The sequence below is a fragment of the Pseudophryne corroboree genome, chromosome 4, assembly GCF_028390025.1.
Source record: "Pseudophryne corroboree isolate aPseCor3 chromosome 4, aPseCor3.hap2, whole genome shotgun sequence".
NCBI classification, from domain to species: domain Eukaryota; kingdom Metazoa; phylum Chordata; class Amphibia; order Anura; family Myobatrachidae; genus Pseudophryne; species Pseudophryne corroboree.
Genome location: NC_086447.1, coordinates 667,297,787 through 667,317,239, shown reverse-complemented (window position 1 = coordinate 667,317,239; position 19,453 = coordinate 667,297,787). Strand labels below are relative to the sequence as shown.

Here is a 19,453-nt window from a genome sequence, read left to right as displayed (position 1 = left end):
AGGTTGAGCTGGTCTGTCATAACTTGATCCAACCAGTTGGAAGCAGTCTAATAGTTCACCAGCAGGTACAATAGTGTATACTAGGCATGTCCAAACTGCGGCCCTCCAGCTGTTGTGAAACTACATATCCCAGCATGCCCTACACAGTTTTGCGGTCAGAGAATGCTAAAGCTGTGTCAGGGCATGCTGGATTGTGTCGTTTCTCAACAGCTGGAGGGCCGCAGTTTGGACATGCCTGGTGTATACAGAGCACATAGATCAGAGATTCTCAAACAGTCCTCAAGACACCCCAGTGGTCCAGGTTTTAAGTATATCCATGGCTCAGGCCTGATATTAAATCAAATTGACTGAGGTACTAATTAAGTCACCTGTGGCCATGCATTGATATACTTAAAACCTGTACCATTGGGGTACCTTGAGGACCACATTTGAGAACCTCGGACAGATTGTATCTTCTCCTTATGTTCATGATATTTTATGCATCACCTTCTCTTATAAGATTGTTTTACTAGGATAGAACAATTGCGATGGATGGAAAATGGACATAAAAATGTTTGGAAAGGCTGCCATACAACCAGGATTTCTAATGCAAAACATAAAATTAAGACTTTTTGTTTGGGGTATGTTATTCCACGGTAAGGGACAGACTCAATAAGCTGTGATTAGTAACAGTGGGCTAATTGGTGTGCCGGCATGTTCAATTAGGTCCCAGTGGCAACCCCGCAGGCTGCACTTTAGGCAGATTTGTTGGAGCCTGGTGGAGACTTGAACAGAAATCCAAGATAAATGCCCTGATTGCGGATGCTGCAAACTTGCTAACCCATAGCTCCGGGATCTTCATTTTCCAAGCCGGGAAAAGGGGATGTAAGTAATTAGCGTTAATGCCCAAGGCTACCACCCTTTTCCTGGTGCAGCATGTAATTGAATCCAGCCAAGCGTGGGTTCCCCTCCAGATGATCAATTTCTCTATCATAGGCCTACAAATGTATGCTTGTAATAAATGACCCTATTATACGAGATAGACAAGTTAGATTGTAAGCTTCACTGGGGCAGGCACCGATGTGAATGATTAAACATTATCTTTAATATGTTGGTGGTAAATAAAGAGGACTAACTTATTAACAGCTAAGCAATCCTGCAGTTATCTGTATGCGGTGTGTGACTGAACGGTTCATCCCAGGCTATGAAGTCTGATGCGCCTCAGCAGAAACAGCTGGAGTATATCACCAGCTTCACTATTAGTTGCATGAACAAGATACCAAAATACTTGCATATATAGGAAATTGATGTTTTGGAAACATACAGCCAATGTTATTTTATATGTTAATCTGTAGGGCAAGCATATAATCAACAAAAGCTGTATAAAAAGTGACATTATTAAAAATCTTTATTTTGGTTTGGTAAGTACAGGCATGGTAATATTGCAGTCACAGTCATATGCATAAACAAGGTACAACAGTTTCAAAAACTGAGTAACTGCACACAAGTGTCAAACATTCAGCCATCTAAAGAAGGAAAATAAGTAGTATGTACAGATATTTGCGGAAGAGGAAAATAAAACTGTTTAAACATGAAACTACCAGAGCACTTTCCTAATAGTCCAACTTTTTGTGATAAAACTACATTACTGGGCAAATTTTGGCAGCCAAACCCACAGTACCATGACAAGGTGTTGGTAAAGTCTAAGTATGATGGAAACATGGGTAGGAATGCCATTATACAGCAAGTTTTAGATGAACAGTTGTACAGACATCATTGATGTGAATTTCCAACATTGTTAATCTTTAATCAACATTTCATTAACTGACAAAAATAACTGTCCACACAAATGGCATTTTTTTTGCAATTTGCAATGTAATTAACTGTTAAAACGTTCAAATTGGCAGAGGTATTACATTAAGCAACAATGCAAAACAAAACTCGGCAACTTTATGACAAAATATGCACTATTCCTGGACAGTATGAACTCTGAAATTAAAGTGTATAAAAAATAAAATAAAAAAAAAATTAAAGAAAAAAAAATCCTTTTTACAAAATGGAACCCTGTACATTTGCACCAGAGTCCAAGCCATTCTGAATGTGACGGGAGCTCGCAGTTCTTTTGCCCTTTCCACTCCTTGGTTTCTCCTCCAGAGAGTCATGATTGGAGTCTGTATCATTAGAGTGGTGAGTGAGAGAGTTCTCACTTCCAGTAGGTGAGTCTACACTTTCATACCCAGTACTAAGCTGATTCAAGAAGCTGCCTCCACTTCTACCAGTTCTCTCCTCTGAGTGGTTTGACAGCTTGCCCTCATTCACAGGAGACACAGGAAAGTCTTCTTCTGCGCTACTGCCCTCCCTATAATGCCCAACAGAGCTGTGAGTTCTCTTATGAGAAGAGCCACCATTGCTTGGTCCATTTGACAGACGACTGCAATCTTTACTGGTAGATTCTCCTTCTTCTTTGGGCTCTGCAAGAGTTCTGTTAGCAGAACTTTGAGACTGCTGCTGCTGGAACTGAGATAGCTGCTGGCGGGATTCCTTTAGCTGCTGCTGAAGAACTAAGATCGTGCTTTGCATTCCCTCCACCTCCTCGTCAAGCTGAATGATGAAGTCATTTAGTTCTGTGTTAAAGAGAAAAAATAACCACATGTAAAAACAGATAAAAAAAATTCTATTTACCTTTTTGTTAATAAATATATACACATGTACAGTACCAGCCAAAAGTTTGGAGACACCTTCTTATTCAATGGTTTTTATTTATTTTAATTATGTTCTACATTGTAGATTAATACTGAAGACATCATAACTATGAAAGAACACATGGAATTATGTTGTAAACAAAACGTGTTTAGATTCCTCAAAGTAGCCCCCTTTTGCTTTGATGACCGCTTTGCGCACACTTTGCATTCCCTCAATCAGCTTCATGAGGTAGTCTCCTGCAATGGTTTTGAATTAACAGGTGTGCCTTGTCAAGAGCCCAATCTGTGGAATTACTTGCCTTCTTAATGTGTTAGAGACCATCAGTTGTGTTGTGCAGAGGTAGGGTTAGTACACAGTGGACACCCCTATTTGACTACTGTTGTAATCCATATTATGGCACGAACCACTCAACTCAGCAAAGAGAAACAACAGTCCGTTATTACTTTAAGACATGAAGGTCAGTCGAGACGGGAAATTTCAAGAACTTTGAATGTATCCTCAAGTGCAGTTGCAATAACCATCAAACGCTATGATGAAACTGGCTCTCATGAGGACCGCCCTGGGAAAGGAAGACCAAGAGTAACCTCTGCTGCAGAGGATAAGTTAATTAGAGTTACCAGTCTCAGAAACCGTTACTTAACAGCACCTCAGATTAGAGCCCACATAAATTCTTCACAGAGTTCAAGTAGCAGACAAATCTCAACATCAACTGTTCAGAGGACACTGCATGAATAAGGCCTTTATGGTCGAATTGCTGCGAAGAAGCCACTACTGAGGATGAATAACAAGAGGAGGAGAATGGTTTGGGCCAAGAAACACAAGGAATGGACATTAGACCAGTGGAAATCTGTACTTTGTTATGACGAATTCAAATTTGAAATTTTTGGCTCCAACCGCTGTGTCTTTGTGAGACGCAGAGAAAGTGAGCGGATGGTATCTACATGTGTGGTTCCCACTGTGAAGCATGGAGGAGGTGGTGTGATTGTGTGGGGGTGCTTTGCTGGTGACACTGTTGGTGATTTATTAAAAATTCAAGGCACACTTAACCAGCATGGCTACCACAGAATTCTGCAGCGCCATGCCATCCCATCTGGTTTGCACTTACTGGGACCATCATTTGTTTTTCAACAAGACAATGACCTCAAACACACCTCCAGGCTATGTAAGGGCAACTTGAACAAGAAGGAAAGTGATGGAGTGCTGCGTCTGTTGACCCGGCCTCAACAATCTTCCCGACCTAAACCCAACCGAGATGGTTTTAGGATGAGTTGGACCGCAGAGTGAAGGAAAAACAGCCAACAAGTGCTCAGCACCTCTGGGAGCTCCTTCAAGACTGTTGGAAAACCATTCCAGGAGACTACCTCAAGAAGCTGATTGAGAGAATGCCAAGAGTGTGCAAAGCTGTCAAAAGCAAAAGAGGGCTACTTTGAGGAATCTAAAATATAAAACATATATTTTGATTTAACACTTTTGTTTACAACATAATTCCATATGTGTCCTTTCATAGTTATGATGTCTTCAGTATTAATCTACAATGTAGAAAATAATTAAAATAAATAAGAACCATTGAATGAGGTGTGTCCAAACTTTTGATTGGTACTGTATATATAGTGCTACTAACGAAGGCTGGCTTTATATCTCAATATGGATTACATACAGATTAACAGAAACCCAACAGTTACCTTAACCTGTTAGGCAGATTGCATTGACAATGATATATCAAATCAAAGCTGTAACTAAGTCTGAGTACACACTGGAGCAATATTGGCCCGTCGTTTCTGGCTGAATCGGAACGACATATCCGTGTGTATGCCCAATATGCGGGTGCTTGCGGTTGCTGGCGACGTCGCCCATGCTGCACAGACAACTGGGTGATAACACTAGCCACCTAATTCTCTGTGAATGAAAGATGGCGAGATACATCGTTCTAATGTGTACCCAGATTCCGATATATCAGCCCTTCACATCGACTGGGGACACATCGCTCAGTGTGTACCCAGATTTACACTTAAAAATGTGGATGAGTGAGCTGCAAAATATTCTGGTCATACTGTATAACTCCCTCACAATGCCTTCAGAACAATTTATTATTTATTATTTATTTATTACCAACCTGATAACTCAGCAATCATCCCTACCATACAAGCTCGCTGCCTAGGTGTCATACTTGACTCTGAACGGTCCTTTGCACCACACATTCAATCTGTCTCAAGATCATGTTACATGCATCTAAGAAACATATCCAAAATACGACCATACCTTACACAAGACACTGCTAAAACTCTAATCCATGCTCTCATTATCTTCCGCATTGATTATTGTAATAGTCTCCATACAATAAACACTTTATAGTACAGATATGACTAGTTCTCTTGCATTTTTGCTTTCTCCATAAATCTGCGTAACTACAATTGGGATCGGTATTTAGTGTCACAGAATGACAGACATGTGAATGTGGACAGTGGAAAGTCCAACAAAGAATGCAGACACAGTAAAATGGGATTTAAATATGATAAAGCATCATGTATAAAGTTCTAATGCCGGCATGGTACAAATGCTTTAAATCACATTACTACCTTGTTGGCATTCAGTCCACATCCTCAGTGTTGACAATCTGACCGTTTACTAATTAATTAGGTCACCCAAAAGTTGCAGTTCAACTAGATGGTGGTATTCAACCTTCAGCTCTCCAACTGTTGTGGAACTACACACCCCAGCATGCCTTGCTACAGATTTGCTATTACGGCATGCTAAAACATTGGCAGGTCAAGCTAGAACGTGAAGCTCCACAGCAGCTGGAGGCCGTACCCCTGCATTAGATACAATGTTAGGAGCTTACAGTGTTTTACATACAATGTCTTCAAGGTAAATGTAACAGCATGAACTGAGTTCACAGCTCTCTATGGTTATGATACAATTAAACATGTGGTTCTATATGAACAGGAATCACCTATCAACGAGTATACACTATCACACTCTTTTTCCTATAATTTTTTTGAATGTATAAAACTTAGTTCATTTTGGGGCTGTGGAAACAGGATAAATATCACTGACCCTCAGCTCATTCAAATTGGGCGGGATTCAAATGATATATCACGCCCAATCTCCTTTCTAAAGTGATCCCCGTTATCAGGCATATCGTGGCCATAGTAATCAGGTTTAGCTGCGTAAAGGGTTGGGCGCCCTCGCTACCCCAGGGCAAGTAAGCTGAAATGATTATACCAAGCCAGTCAGCAGAAACAGAGCAGGTGTGGAAGGGGGTGAAAAGATTTGAATACAACCCATTTTGTGTTCTCTCCATTCAAAATGTAATGGAGGAATAAAGGAGAGTGCGCTAGTGTGAGCAAATATTTATCAAAGCCATCCAGAAAGCCAAGGGGGGAGCACTCTATATACCAGCTGTCGGGGCTCTTAGCGTGGCGCAAGGGGCTCTTTTGCGCTCGCCCCGCTGCCGGCGGTCGGTATCCCGGCGCCGGGATCCCAACAGCCAGCCAATCATAGTACACCCAAGCCAAGGATATGGTACAGATTTACTTTGTGTGGTCTTAATAACAGGTATACATGAACTAGGTAAGTAATCACCTAGTAAGCATCATCCAGTAAACTAGCCAATCCACTGATAAAAACAAACCTCTCAGAAATACTACCAGTAGTAACTGGGGAAACTGACCCAAGACACAGGAAACTGACATTTTATTTCTGCACAAGACATAACTAATTATCAAACTATTCAAAGTTATACTCTTCATTTCTTTTATTAAAAATAAGCTAAAAAAAATAAAAAAAACTACAAAGGATTTAGATTAATAAACCCAGTTGTAAGCACGGCCCTTACCATCCTGACTGCTTTTAAGCTCCTCACTATATTTCTTCTGCAAAGCCAACTCTGCCTCAAGTTGAGCAATACGACCCTGGGACAACTGCCTCCCCAGCTCCTGATTCTCCTGGATAAGCATTCGACACTTCGCCATTAATTTTTTGCCTGTTTGGCTGTAAAGGAAGAAGTTACTTGTCAAAAAACATAAGGGTATTGCTTTGCATATGCTGCTGTACTATTAACCAAGGCTTCCAGCATTATTACTTTCATTTTAAAAACACACATCATCTTTTTCTTAAAAACACTGGCGTATCCCGCCGCTTACAGTTATCCAAGCGTTTCTCCAGACTCTGGTCTCATTTATTGCTGCTTTGGAATTTGGAACTGTGTGGAGTTCCATCGTACAACCTTGTAAACTAAAAAAGGAAGGAAACTGACCAAGGCTAAATGCATAAAAGAAAGCAAGGTCTATAATAAATGTTATGGCTGTATAAAAAAGACCTAAGCATATTCTTTTGTAAAGAGACAAATACCACCAGTGTCAGACTGGAATTACCACCAGGATTAACTGTTTACAGTGTGATTTTTAGAGAGTTGATCTAAATGTGTATTATATATTCTAAATTGCTTACACAAATGATACAGATCTTTATTCAAAAATAAATCAAATCAAATATATCAATGGAGCAAGAATGTATCATCCTTGATAACAGGACATCAGAAATCAAACTAACCAAAATAATTAAAAACTTACTAGATCTGAAAACTACAAATGTAGATTTAATTCTTTGCATTTAAAATATATTAACTTAAGAAGGGGCGAATTGGTAAACACAGACGTTCCAAGTACTGTCCTACAGACAGAAACATAAGTGTTTTTTGTTCAGGGCAGGCCACTTAGGGGAAATGCGATTAGCCCCGAAACACAGCCGCTGGCAGCCATTAATCATGGATTTCTTGCAGGTCCTCCGCAGGCTCCGAAAAAAATCCCGATAACTAGCCTGTTTCCGGGAAGGCAGGAGAGAAAACACATTGGTCCGTTAACTAATCACAGATTCTATGGGTGGAATTCAATCGTTTTAAGCACGTGAAGCCCTAGATCAGGCATTCCCAACCACAGTCCTCAAGGCACACCAACAGTGCAGGTTTTAGTGATATCCAGGCTGCAGCACAGACTGTTAAATCAAAATAACTGAGCTACTAATTAAGTCACCTGTGCTGAAGCCTGGATATCACTAAAACTTGCACTATTAGTGTGCCTTGAGGACCGTGGTTGGGAATGCCTGCCCTAGATGGCTGCCCGACTAAGCAATTCAATTGTTGCTCCGTTCAAACAGCTGCTGATGCTGTAATTTCAACTAGCAACCCCTTTGGTCGTGTTTAGCAGTTGTACCCTGCTAAACCCGGGCTGTCTGGGCTCAATCACCCCCTGCCCCCCGATCGCTTTTTAAACAGGAAATTGGGCTCAAAAAACAACTGAATTGCAGCCTATGTGTTTTCACCAGAAAATATAGCTTTTCAGGCGTAAAAAATTAGTTCTTTTTGAATTGCCATAAAAAACAAAAACGCATCTATATTTTCACATTGGGGTGGCACTTAATATACCGGCTGTCGGGATCCCGGCCCTCACCATACCGGCGCCGGAATCCCGACCACCAGTATACCGACAACTATTCCACGACACCCCTGGAGGGAGAATAAATAGAGTGGCGCGCCAGCGTCTCCACAGAGTGGCGAGCACATCGAGCCCGCAAGGGGCTCTTTTGCGCCCGCCCCGCTGCCGGAATTCCGGCAGTCTGGATCCCAGCACCGGTATGCTGGGTGCCGGGATCCCAAGAGTCGGCGAATCATACTACACCATACACACTGGAATGTGCTGCCAATCTTTTGTGGCATTTGAGGGGGTAGTTATCCCAGACTGGCAACTTCTGATATTCTAATGCTGAAGACATATACAATGACTTCTTGGCAGCCAAATTTCTTTAACAGGAATGTTTTGTACAACTGCATAAAGTATATAAACTTTCTGCTCATACAAGCGATTTCCCAAACTTTGCATATAAAAGGCGAGCACCATGATGCAACCAACGCAATGGTAGATGATCACAGGTGTTAAGGGCCCCATACACTAGAGCGATAATGCCCAATTCAGGCATTCGGACAGATATATCGGCTGAAATCGGGCATTTTAGAGGTGTTCCCGAACCGAACCGCGTTTCCGTGGGCATTGGATCAGATCCTCTAGATTGAATGTGCTGCACATTCAATTTGGTCCGACCTGGGGGCATGGCTTGGGATCGCAAAGATATATCGTATGCAAATGGGCAGCATACAATGTATCTTGGCCGATCCTACCCCCCGGGAGGCTGCCAGGGTGATCATCTGCAATCACCTTCGACATGAGATCGTTGTAGTGTATGGGGCCCTTTAGTGTAAACTTGATTTACACAATCTTAACTATTCCAATAAAATGTATGTTTGTTGATCTTCAGATTCACATCAAACAAGGTCTATCACTCAAAACCTGAAAAGCTCCTAATATATTGCATATAACATATGAATATTGAAAGGGGTGCTATCCAAATGATCTTCTATATACAAGCTGATTTGTGTGTACTCAAAGAATCTTAGCATAAGCAAAGGCTATGGAAGCAGTGAACCATACTCCGCTTAAAGGACAGCACGTTATTAAGGTGTGGAGACAATACCTCCTGTTAACAGTAAAGAAATGCGTGACTCAGGAATCCTAGGAGAAAAGAGGGGAGGGAGATGAGAAAAAACAAACAAAAAAACACCGTATTTGCCAGGCGAGGCAGCAAAAAAACACAAAAACACAACCCAGACACACTTTGACTAAAGACCCTCATACATCACAGCAGAGTCAGGAAATTGGGAATATTAAAAAGGTTTAAAAATCCATAATCCGTGATTGGCAAATCGTGCATTTTGAACAAATTTGATATCTCAAATGGATCGCAGATCATCGCTGCCCAGCGATCGACTGATCAGGGAATCACAGCGGCTGATGTATGGGGGCCATAAGTTACTGGAATCAAAGAACTGCTTTAGGGGAAGAAGAAAAAAAAAATTCATTGTGAAACAATATTTTATACAATGAATCTCCCAGTAAAGGCTGTGACTGGGAAGCTCCTTTACGGAGCTGGTAAATTAATATCACAAAATTCTATACATCGTCTTTTAAAAAAAAATCTGTGCAATGAAAAAATGTATTTAACGCTGATCAGGGTCTCATTTTACTAAAGAACTGAAATCACAACTTTAATAAAGCATATAAACACGAGGTCAGGAATTCAGTTCACTTGACAACATCACAAGTTCTTCCTCATACCCCATAGAGTTACAAAAGAAAACTTTCTATGTTGGCACTATAACATACATAGAAGATATGTAAAAAAATTGGGCAGTGATGACTGGCAGCACATGCAGGGGTGAAAAAAAACTGCATACAAACAATGTTGTGGCAGCCTATACAATGTGTTGGGACAGCAATTTTACCCTTATTGACTATTTAGGGTGAATGAGCCTCAGTGACAAATCATCCTTTTTTTATGACACTTGTTATGTTCATTCAAAAACATACAGCTAAAGTTGTGCAGGTCAATACAAAGCTTTCACAATGCGGTAGTTTAATGTAGCAAAAGCATTACGTGGTTCTAATACACCAAGTGAAGCAGTGCTAACTTCTACAATTTATAAACAGACTTGCTCAAGTTATGACTCTGCAATTTTGGAACAACTCAAGAGTCCCAGATTTTCCTTTCACTGAGATACACAGTGATCTACATTAATAAGTAACACTGTATTGTACCAACGGCCATATTAATTACCCCAATATACTACATCTTGAGTATCCCATATCCAAATATTCCGAAATACGGAATATTCCAAAATACGGAATTTTTTGAGAGAGAGTGAGATAGTGAAACCTTTGTTTTCTGATGGCTCAATGTACACACACTTTGTTTAATGCACAATGTTATTAAAAATATTGGCTAAAATGACAGTCAGGCTGTGTGTATAAGGTGTATGTGAAGCATAAATGAATTGTGTGAATGTACACACACTTTGTTTAATGCACAATGTTATTAAAAATATTGGCTAAAATGACAGTCAGGCTGTGTGTATAAGGTGTATATGAATCATAAATGCATTATGTGCTTAGACTTGGGTCCCATCAACATGATATCTTATTATGATATGCAATTATTCCAAAATACGGAAAAATCCGATATCCAAAATACTTCTGGTCCCAAGCATTTTGGATAAGGGACACTCAACCTGTACTATATATCCATACACATTGCCAGTCTGTGTTTTCAACATCCATACATGCTACTCCTTACTACAGAGTCTTTCCTCTCCCCAGCGTGTAGAACTGCGATGCTCTGTGCTGTAATGTTTTCTTAGTGAAACCCTGCAGAACATTGTAACAGATACGTGGGAGCAGTAAACACCAGGAATCACGTATAACCGTTCCAGCAATGCACTGGTGAGTACGGTGCCACATACATCAAAATTCCAGTAAAGAGGGAAAGGAGTATGCAAGGAGAGACGCTCACGTTACCAGGGCCCATATCTAACTCACCAAGGACATGCAAGGGGTTCACTACGGCTGGCCGGCGGTCGGGCTCCCGGCGACCAGCATCCCGGCGCCCGACCGCCGGCTTACCGACAGCGTGGCAAGCGCAAATGAGCCCCTTGCGGGCTCGCTGCGCTCGCCACGCTACGGGCACGGTGGCGCGCTACACTATTTTATTCTCCCTCTATGGGGGTCGTGGACCCCCACGAGGGAAAATAAGTGTCGGTATGCCGGCTGTCGGGCTCCCGGCGCCGGTATACTGAGCGCCGGGAGCCCGACCGCCGGCATACAGAAGACCACCCCATGCAAGTCTAGCACAACAATAACAAAATATGTACTACAAAATATAGGCAATGATTCCACAAAACTAAGAATTATGGCTAATACCATAGACCAGCTTATTCTTGCTACATATACCACATTGTGATCTGGTTTGACATAAAGTAGAGTAATAAGCAATAACAGCACTAAGGGCTGATCGCAACAGCAACATTTTTCTCTAATGGGCAAAACCATGTGCAGTGTAGGTGGGGCAGATATAACGTGCAGAGAGAGTTAGATTTGGATGGGATGTTTTCAAACTGAAATCTAAATTGCAGTGTAAAAATAAAGCATCCAGCATGTACCCTGCACAGAAACAAAATAACCCACCCAGATCTAACTCTCTCTGCACATGTTATAACTGCCCCAGAGAAAGATTTTGTTTTTGCAATCAGGTCTGAATTAGGCCTACATGCATGGGCAGTCAGTCGCAATAAGGGGAGGCAGTCAATTTACTGCCTGTCGGGATCCCGGCGGTCAGGATACAGACGTTGGAACCCCGACACCAGTTGAAATACCGGCGGTCGGAGTTCCGACCGCCGGCTGGTTACCCCTCTTGGGTGGTGGTCCACGTCACCCAGAGAGGAATAGAACCCTGTGGTGACCGAAGGTCACCACCGGGCCTAAAGCGTGGCTAGCGCAGCAAGCCCACCAAGGAACATGCTGCGATCGCTGCCGGGATCCCGACCGCTGAGATCTCGTACTGATCCCGCAATAAGAAAGCATTATCATTCAACTAGAGTACCAATTGAGACCAGATATCGGTTTGTCGCCAATTTATGTTTCTATGTGTTTTATACAGCACACTCTCCATATTAATCTAGAGTAGCACATGGTGCTAGATCTATATGCAATTTTCAAGGTAGGGGATGGTACACTACAGGAATTACACCACCTCTCTCCTAAGACATCCCCCTTCAGTGTAATAGAATTGTATAGGTAAAAATAACGAAAACTAAAAAGGAGATTGATAGTAAGGCTAACAAATTGAAGTCAAATAAAAATAGTTGCACTTATTGTTACCTATAACACTTTAAAGCTACTTTTATTTCACTTTGATAAAGCCTGTTGAATGCCATCTAAAAAATGCTGACCTGTAATGCTTCGGTGCAGAGGTTCCCAAACGCCGCCATTACAGTTCATGTTTTAAGGATATCCATGCTTGAGTTAAGATGGTTAAAGCAAATTGACTGAGGCAATAAGTAAAGGTCCATACACATTAGCCGGTGTCTCTCTGTGAGCCCCTCCTGGGCCGGCCGGACGGCGGCCGCCTGTACACACTGAGCGATATTACTGCTAATATCACTCAGTGACGTCACGCCTCCGCCGGCCGTGCATGCAGCTCCTGGACGACAGTCCAGATTGAGCATGCATGCACTGCCGACAGAGACGATTGTTGCCGACCCGCAGGGCCACGCATCGGTAGTCGCTGGCGGCATACACACTTGCCGATAAAATGAGCGACGTCGCTCATTTTATCAGCAAGTGTGTATGGACCTTTAGACACCTGTGCTCAAACATGGGTATCCTTAAAACCTACACTGTAATGTCAGAGTTTGCAACCCTCTGCTTTGGTGAGTTATCAGTGTTACAATACAATCAATTTCAAAGCAAAAGTTCCAAATTGACACCTTGGAAACCAATATTTCAATAAAAGACTAAAGCTGCATACTCTTTATACAATATATACTGGACAATGTTGTGATCTGTGGCGGCTCAAGACGATCACCATATAGTGTGTACACTCAAAACCATGCAATTCATCATTTGATGAATTGGGCGGTTGCCTGATCTAATTGGATATTCAGCATGTCCAACAAAAGAGAAAGTAACTGCACCCTGACAAAATCAAGTTGCACTGCTGGTGGGGCAGATTTAAAATGTGCAGAGATTTAGATTTGAGAGGCATACGAACAAAACTAAAATCTAAACCCCTAAATTGCTGTATAAAAATAAAGTTGCTCAATATTTGTGGGATGCATGCAAATTCAGGCAGTATTTACTCTGCATGCAAAAAAAAATTACAAAAAAATAAATGTATTTGCTCAACTTACATTGCAATATGGTTTATCCAGGTACATAATTACTTGCTCTTTTTTGCTTTGCTCCCACAGCAGAATGAGGCCCTAAGAGTCCAGTTGGCAATAGGTTGTAGTGTTCATTCTAGCACCCTGCGCCTTTCAAAATCCGTGCAGTTCCTCTTTCCTGCCTGGGGTGTCGCTCTCTGCTGTGGTGCTTCTCAGCACACTCTGATCTGTTACTCAGTGCTGTGATACAGACCAGAATGTGCTGAGAAGCACCAGAGCAGAGAGCGACCCCTCAGGCAGGAAAGAGGAACTGCACAGGATTTGAAAGGTGCAGGGTGCTAGAATGAACACTAAGGTTGCAAGGAGAGTGAACATCTTTTTAAGTGCAGTTGCTTAAAAAGATGCGACAAAAACAAGCAACTTGTAAGCTCATTAGGCCTACTGCTAAAAGCATGACAAATCCACTACACCTAACTATTAAAAGACCCATCCATATAAAAAACAAGGTATCACTAAGCTGAAGCAATCATTAGCCTCAAAGGAACACATGTAATGGCTAGAGTCTAGACTGATGGAATTTTAACCAATAGAAATTAGTACCACTGTAAATTCAATAATATGCAAACAAGGATTGGTTGGTCCACTATAACTATTTCTTTGATATCCCACGCTCGGGGCGCCCAAACTGGTCACTTTTCACGCATCTCAGCCCACCACTCTCGGGGGGTGCAAGCTGAAATGAAGACGACAGCAGCAATTCGAATAGCTCCGTTTGGGCGCCATCTAGTAGCTGCCAACAGAATTGAATTCCGACTAGAGATTCATTTGAGAATACATTTTCAAATTTTCTTTATAAAGGAGGGAAAGATGGTGGGGGGAGGTAGTCCTCAAAGACAAGAAAAGGGAATAACATTCAAGTAAACAGCTTATATATTTGTAGTCTGCAGATACCATTTCAGATATAGAGTACACCCACACACACATCCTTTCACTCATTAAAGCTTACTCTTTCCATCATATAACTTACTTGATGCAAATGGGGCAGATTTCTCCAATTTGGTTTCTACAGGATAAAGTTATGTTGTTAAAATTACTGACAGTTTTTATAATCTACCTTTGTTATTAAACATAGTAATTTCCCAGTGCATCTAACAAGATGTGGCATTTATCTCTTTACAAAGGATTGCACAAGCGATGTCATTCCTCAACACAATGCTGTCTAACGTACACAAGTAAGTATTGTTCATAACAGGAGATGGTGTACACCATTATTTTAGCTGTAGAGAAAACACCAAACATAAGATTAAAATTAATTTTTTCACGTACAGAAGTCCAGCTTCTACTATTTGGAACAAAGCAGAGGTTAATCAAATGAAACAAACTCAGCTTGTGGCACTTCACATGCACATTAGGAGTTTGGGTTGCACAAACCCTGATGTAACATTCACTTAATACATGCCTTATCTTTCTGTTGTGTCTGTTTTTTTCATCCATTTATATAATCAGACACAACTTTACTTTCAACACCGCTCTTTTCAGCTTTGCATAAAATAGTATATGCAGAGCAATATTTACCATGGTGTTAGGGGTGGTCGGATTAAAGGAAACCCCCACACATAGCTGAAGTTGGAAAGCAGAAGAAAAAGGAATGTATACAGTAATCATTTAATAAGGGAATGTACAAGTCACTTTGGTGGAAAATCTCCTTACAGAACACCACCGAAAACACAAAAGCACTGGGTGGGTTAAATTTACAGTGTTAATAGTGAAACTGTTATTTACCAGATCCACAAAGTCTTTGAAACTCCAACTGTTCCCCTGTGGTTTCTTTTACTCAGGTTAGGACAGGCTTAGCTGCTAGAGCCATTTCAATGCATACAAGTTACCTGCTGAAAGCCCAGTGCAGCAGGCTAGATGAGACCATTAGAAGTTTCACAGACCATGTAGATCATCAGATTGGTAAGAAACAAGAATCAAAAACACTGTAAACCCACCAAACACAAGCTTTAACATGTTGGGTAGAGTACTTTGAGAAATGTGGTTTAGATTTGTGAGCAAGCTGTACTCTCATATGGTAAAATATCACAGTTTGTCTAAACTTGCAATTTGTTCTAAAGTATTGTGAACATCATCAATGGAATGAAAACAAAAGTACAATTTGTTGTAGAAAATTAAAAACATTTGACTTCAATGTATGCACTATTTTTGATAATTTATATTCCTTCAGCTGCTTATCTGGACTGCATTTGAATGAGGAAAAAATAAAAATTTACTCACCGGTAATTCTATTTCTCGTAGTCCGTAGTGGATGCTGGGACTCCGTAAGGACCATGGGGAATAGCGGCTCCGCAGGAGACTGGGCACAACTAAAAGAAAGCTTTTGGTCTAACTGGTGTGCACTGGCTCCTCCCCCTATGACCCTCCTCCAGACCTCAGTTAGGATACTGTGCCCGGAAGAGCTGACACAATAAGGAAGGATTTTGAATCCCGGGTAAGACTCATACCAGCCACACCGTATAACTCGTGATACAATACCCAGTTAACAGTATGAACAATAACTGAGCCTCTCAACAGATGGCTCAACAATAACCCTTTCGTTAAACAATAACTATATACAAGTATTGCAAACAATCCGCACTTGGGATGGGCGCCCAGCATCCACTACGGACTACGAGAAATAGAATTACCGGTGAGTAAATTCTTATTTTCTCTGACGTCCTAAGTGGATGCTGGGACTCCGTAAGGACCATGGGGATTATACCAAAGCTCCCAAACGGGCGGGAGAGTGCAGATGACTCTGCAGCACCGAATGGGCAAACTCTAGGTCCTCCTCAGCCAGGGTGTCAAACTTGTAGAATTTAGCAAATGTGTTTGACCCCGACCAAGTAGCTGCTCGGCAAAGTTGTAAAGCCGAGACCCCTCGGGCAGCCGCCCAAGAAGAGCCCACCTTCCTCGTGGAATGGGCTTTCACTGATTTAGGATGCGGCAGTCCAGCCGCAGAATGTGCAAGCTGAATCGTACTACAGATCCAGCGAGCAATAGTCTGCTTTGAAGCAGGTGCACCCAACTTGTTGGGCGCATGCAAGATAAACAGCGACTCAGTCTTTCTGACGCCAGCTGTCCTGGAAACATACATTTTCAGGGCCCTGACTACGTCCAACAACTTGGAAGCCTCCAAGTCTTTAGTAGCCGCAGGCACCACAATAGGTTGGTTCAAATGAAAGGCTGATACCACCTTAGGGAGAAACTGGGGACGAGTCCTCAATTCTGCCCTATCCACATGAAAAATCAGATAAGGGCTTTTACAAGACAAAGCCACCAATTCTGACACACGCCTGGCCGAAGCCAAGGCCAACAACATGACCACTTTCCACGTGAGATATTTCAATTCCACGGTTTTAAGTGGCTCAAACCAATGTGACTTTAGGAAATCCAACACCACGTTGAGATCCCAAGGTGCCACTGGGGGCACAAAAGGGGGCTGAATATGCAGCACTCCCTTAACAAAAGTCTGAACTTCAGGCAGTGAAGCCAGTTCTCTCTGGAAGAAAATCGATAGAGCCGAAATCTGGACCTTAATGGAACCCAATTTTAGGCCCATAGTCACCCCTGACTGTAGGAAGTGCAGGAAACGGCCCAGCTGAAATTCTTCCGTTTGGGCCTTCCTGGCCTCACACCACGCAACATATTTTCGCCAAATGCGGTGATAATGGTTCGCGGTCACTTCTTTCCTAGCTTTAATCAGCGTAGGAATGACTTCCTCTGGAATGCCCTTTTCCTTCAGGATCCGGCGTTCAACCGCCATGCCGTCAAACGCAGCCACGGTAAGTCTTGGAACAGACAGGGCCCCTGCTGCAGCAGGTCCTGTCTGAGCGGCAGAGGCCATGGGTCCTCTGAGATCATTTCTTGAAGTTCCGGGTACCAAGCTCTTCTTGGCCAATCCGGAACAATGAGTATAGTTCTTACTCCTCTTCTCCTTATTATCCTTAGTACCTTTGGTATGAGAGGAAGAGGGAACACATAAACCGACCGGTACACCCACGGTGTCACTAGAGCGTCCACAGCTATCGCCTGAGGGTCCCTTGACCTGGCGCAATATCTTTTTAGCTTTTTGTTTAGGCGGGACGCCATCATGTCCACCTGTGGCCTATCCCAATGGTTTACAATCAGTTGGAAGACTTCTGGATGAAGTCCCCACTCTCCCGGATGGAGGTCGTGCCTGCTGAGGAAGTCTGCTTCCCAGTTGTCCACTCCCGGAATGAATACTGCTGACAGTGCTAACACGTGATTTTCCGCCCATCGGAGAATCCTTGTGGCTTCTGCCATCGCCGTCCTGCTTCTTGTGCCGCCCTGTCGGTTTACATGGGCGACTGCCGTGATGTTGTCTGACTGGATCAGTACCGGCTGGTTTTGAAGCAGGGGTTTTGCCTGACTTAGGGCATTGAAAATGGCCCTCAGTTCCAGAATATTTATGTGAAGGGAAGTCTCCTGACTTGACCATAGTCCTTGGAAGTTTCTTCCCTGTGTGACTGCCCCCCAGCCTCGAAGGCTGGCATCCGTAGTCACCAGGACCCAGTCCTGTATGCCGAATCTGCGGCCCTCTTGAAGATGAGCACTCTGCAGCCACCACAGCAGAGACACCCTTGTCCTTGGAGACAGGGTTATCAGACGATGCATCTGAAGATGCGATCCGGACCACTTGTCCAACAGGTCCCACTGAAAGGTTCTTGCATGAAACCTGCCGAATGGAATCGCTTCGTAGGAAGCTACCATTTTTCCCAGGATCCGCGTGCAGTGATGCACCGACACCTGTTTTGGTTTTAGGAGGCCTCTGACTAGAGATGACAGCTCCTTGGCCTTCTCCTCCGGGAGAAACACTTTTCTCTGTTCTGTGTCCAGAACCATCCCTAGGAACAGCAGGCGTGTCGTAGGGACCAGCTGTGACTTTGGAATGTTTAGAATCCAGCCGTGCTGTTGCAGCACTTCCCGAGATAGTGCTACCCCTACCAATAACTGTTCTCTGGACCTCGCCTTTATCAGGAGATCGTCCAAGTACGGGATAATTAAAACTCCCTTCCTTCGAAGGAGTATCATCATTTCCGCCATTACCTTGGTAAAGACCCTCGGAGCCGTGGAGAGACCGAACGGCAACGTCTGGAATTGGTAATGACAATCTTGTACCACAAACCTGAGGTACTCCTGGTGAGGATGGTAAATGGGGACATGTAGGTAAGCATCCTTGATGTCCAGCGATACCATGTAATCTCCCTCGTCCAGGCTCGCAATAACCGCCCTGAGCGATTCCATCTTGAACTTGAATTTTTTGATATATGTGTTCAAGGATTTCAAATTTAAAATGGGTCTCACCGAACCGTCCGGTTTCGGTACCACAAACATTGTGGAATAGTAACCCCTTCCTTGTTGAAGTAGGGGCACCTTTACTATCACTTGTTGTGAATACAGCTTTTGAATTGCCTGTAACACTGCCTCCCTGCCTGAGGGAGTGGTTGGCAAGGCAGATTTGAGGAAACGGCGGGGGGGAGACGTCTCGAATTCCAGTTTGTACCCCTGAGATACTATTTGAAGGATCCAGGGATCCACCCGTGAGCGAGCCCACTGCTTGCTGAAATGCTTGAGACGGGCCCCCCACCGTACCTGGCTCTGCCTGTGGAGCCCCAGCGTCATGCTGTGGACTTAGAGGAAGCGGGGGAGGACTTTTGCTCCTGGGAACTGGCTGTATGCTGCAGCTTTTTCCCTCTACCTCTGCCTCTGGGCAGAAAGGACGCGCCTTTAACCCGCTTGCCCCTATTGGGCCGAAAGGACTGTACCTGATAATACGGTGCTTTCTTTGGTTGTGAGGGAACATGGGGCAAAAATGTAGACTTCCCAGTTGTTGCTGTGGAAACTAGGTCCGAGAGACCATCCCCGAACAATTCCTCACCCTTATAAGGCAGAACTTCCATGTGTCGTTTGGAATCTGCATCACCTGTCCACTGCCGAGTCCAT

The 19,453-nt window shown here is 43.1% G+C and overlaps 1 protein-coding gene across 4 annotated transcripts in view; it reads right to left on the bottom strand.

Annotated features, from left to right (window-relative positions):
- Positions 1-1,369: 1,369 nt before the first annotated feature.
- Positions 1,370-19,453, bottom strand: part of WTAP (WT1 associated protein) — a 183,310-nt gene continuing 165,226 nt past the window's right edge. For all 4 annotated transcript variants that reach the window (XM_063917824.1, XM_063917825.1, XM_063917826.1 and 1 more), the window contains exons 7-8: positions 6,518-6,672; positions 1,370-2,603 (exon numbers count right to left, since the gene is read on the bottom strand). In XM_063917824.1, the coding sequence (XP_063773894.1) occupies positions 2,029-2,603; positions 6,518-6,672 (730 nt within the window). In that variant the 3' untranslated portion in view covers positions 1,370-2,028. The remainder of the gene's footprint in view (positions 2,604-6,517; positions 6,673-19,453) is intronic.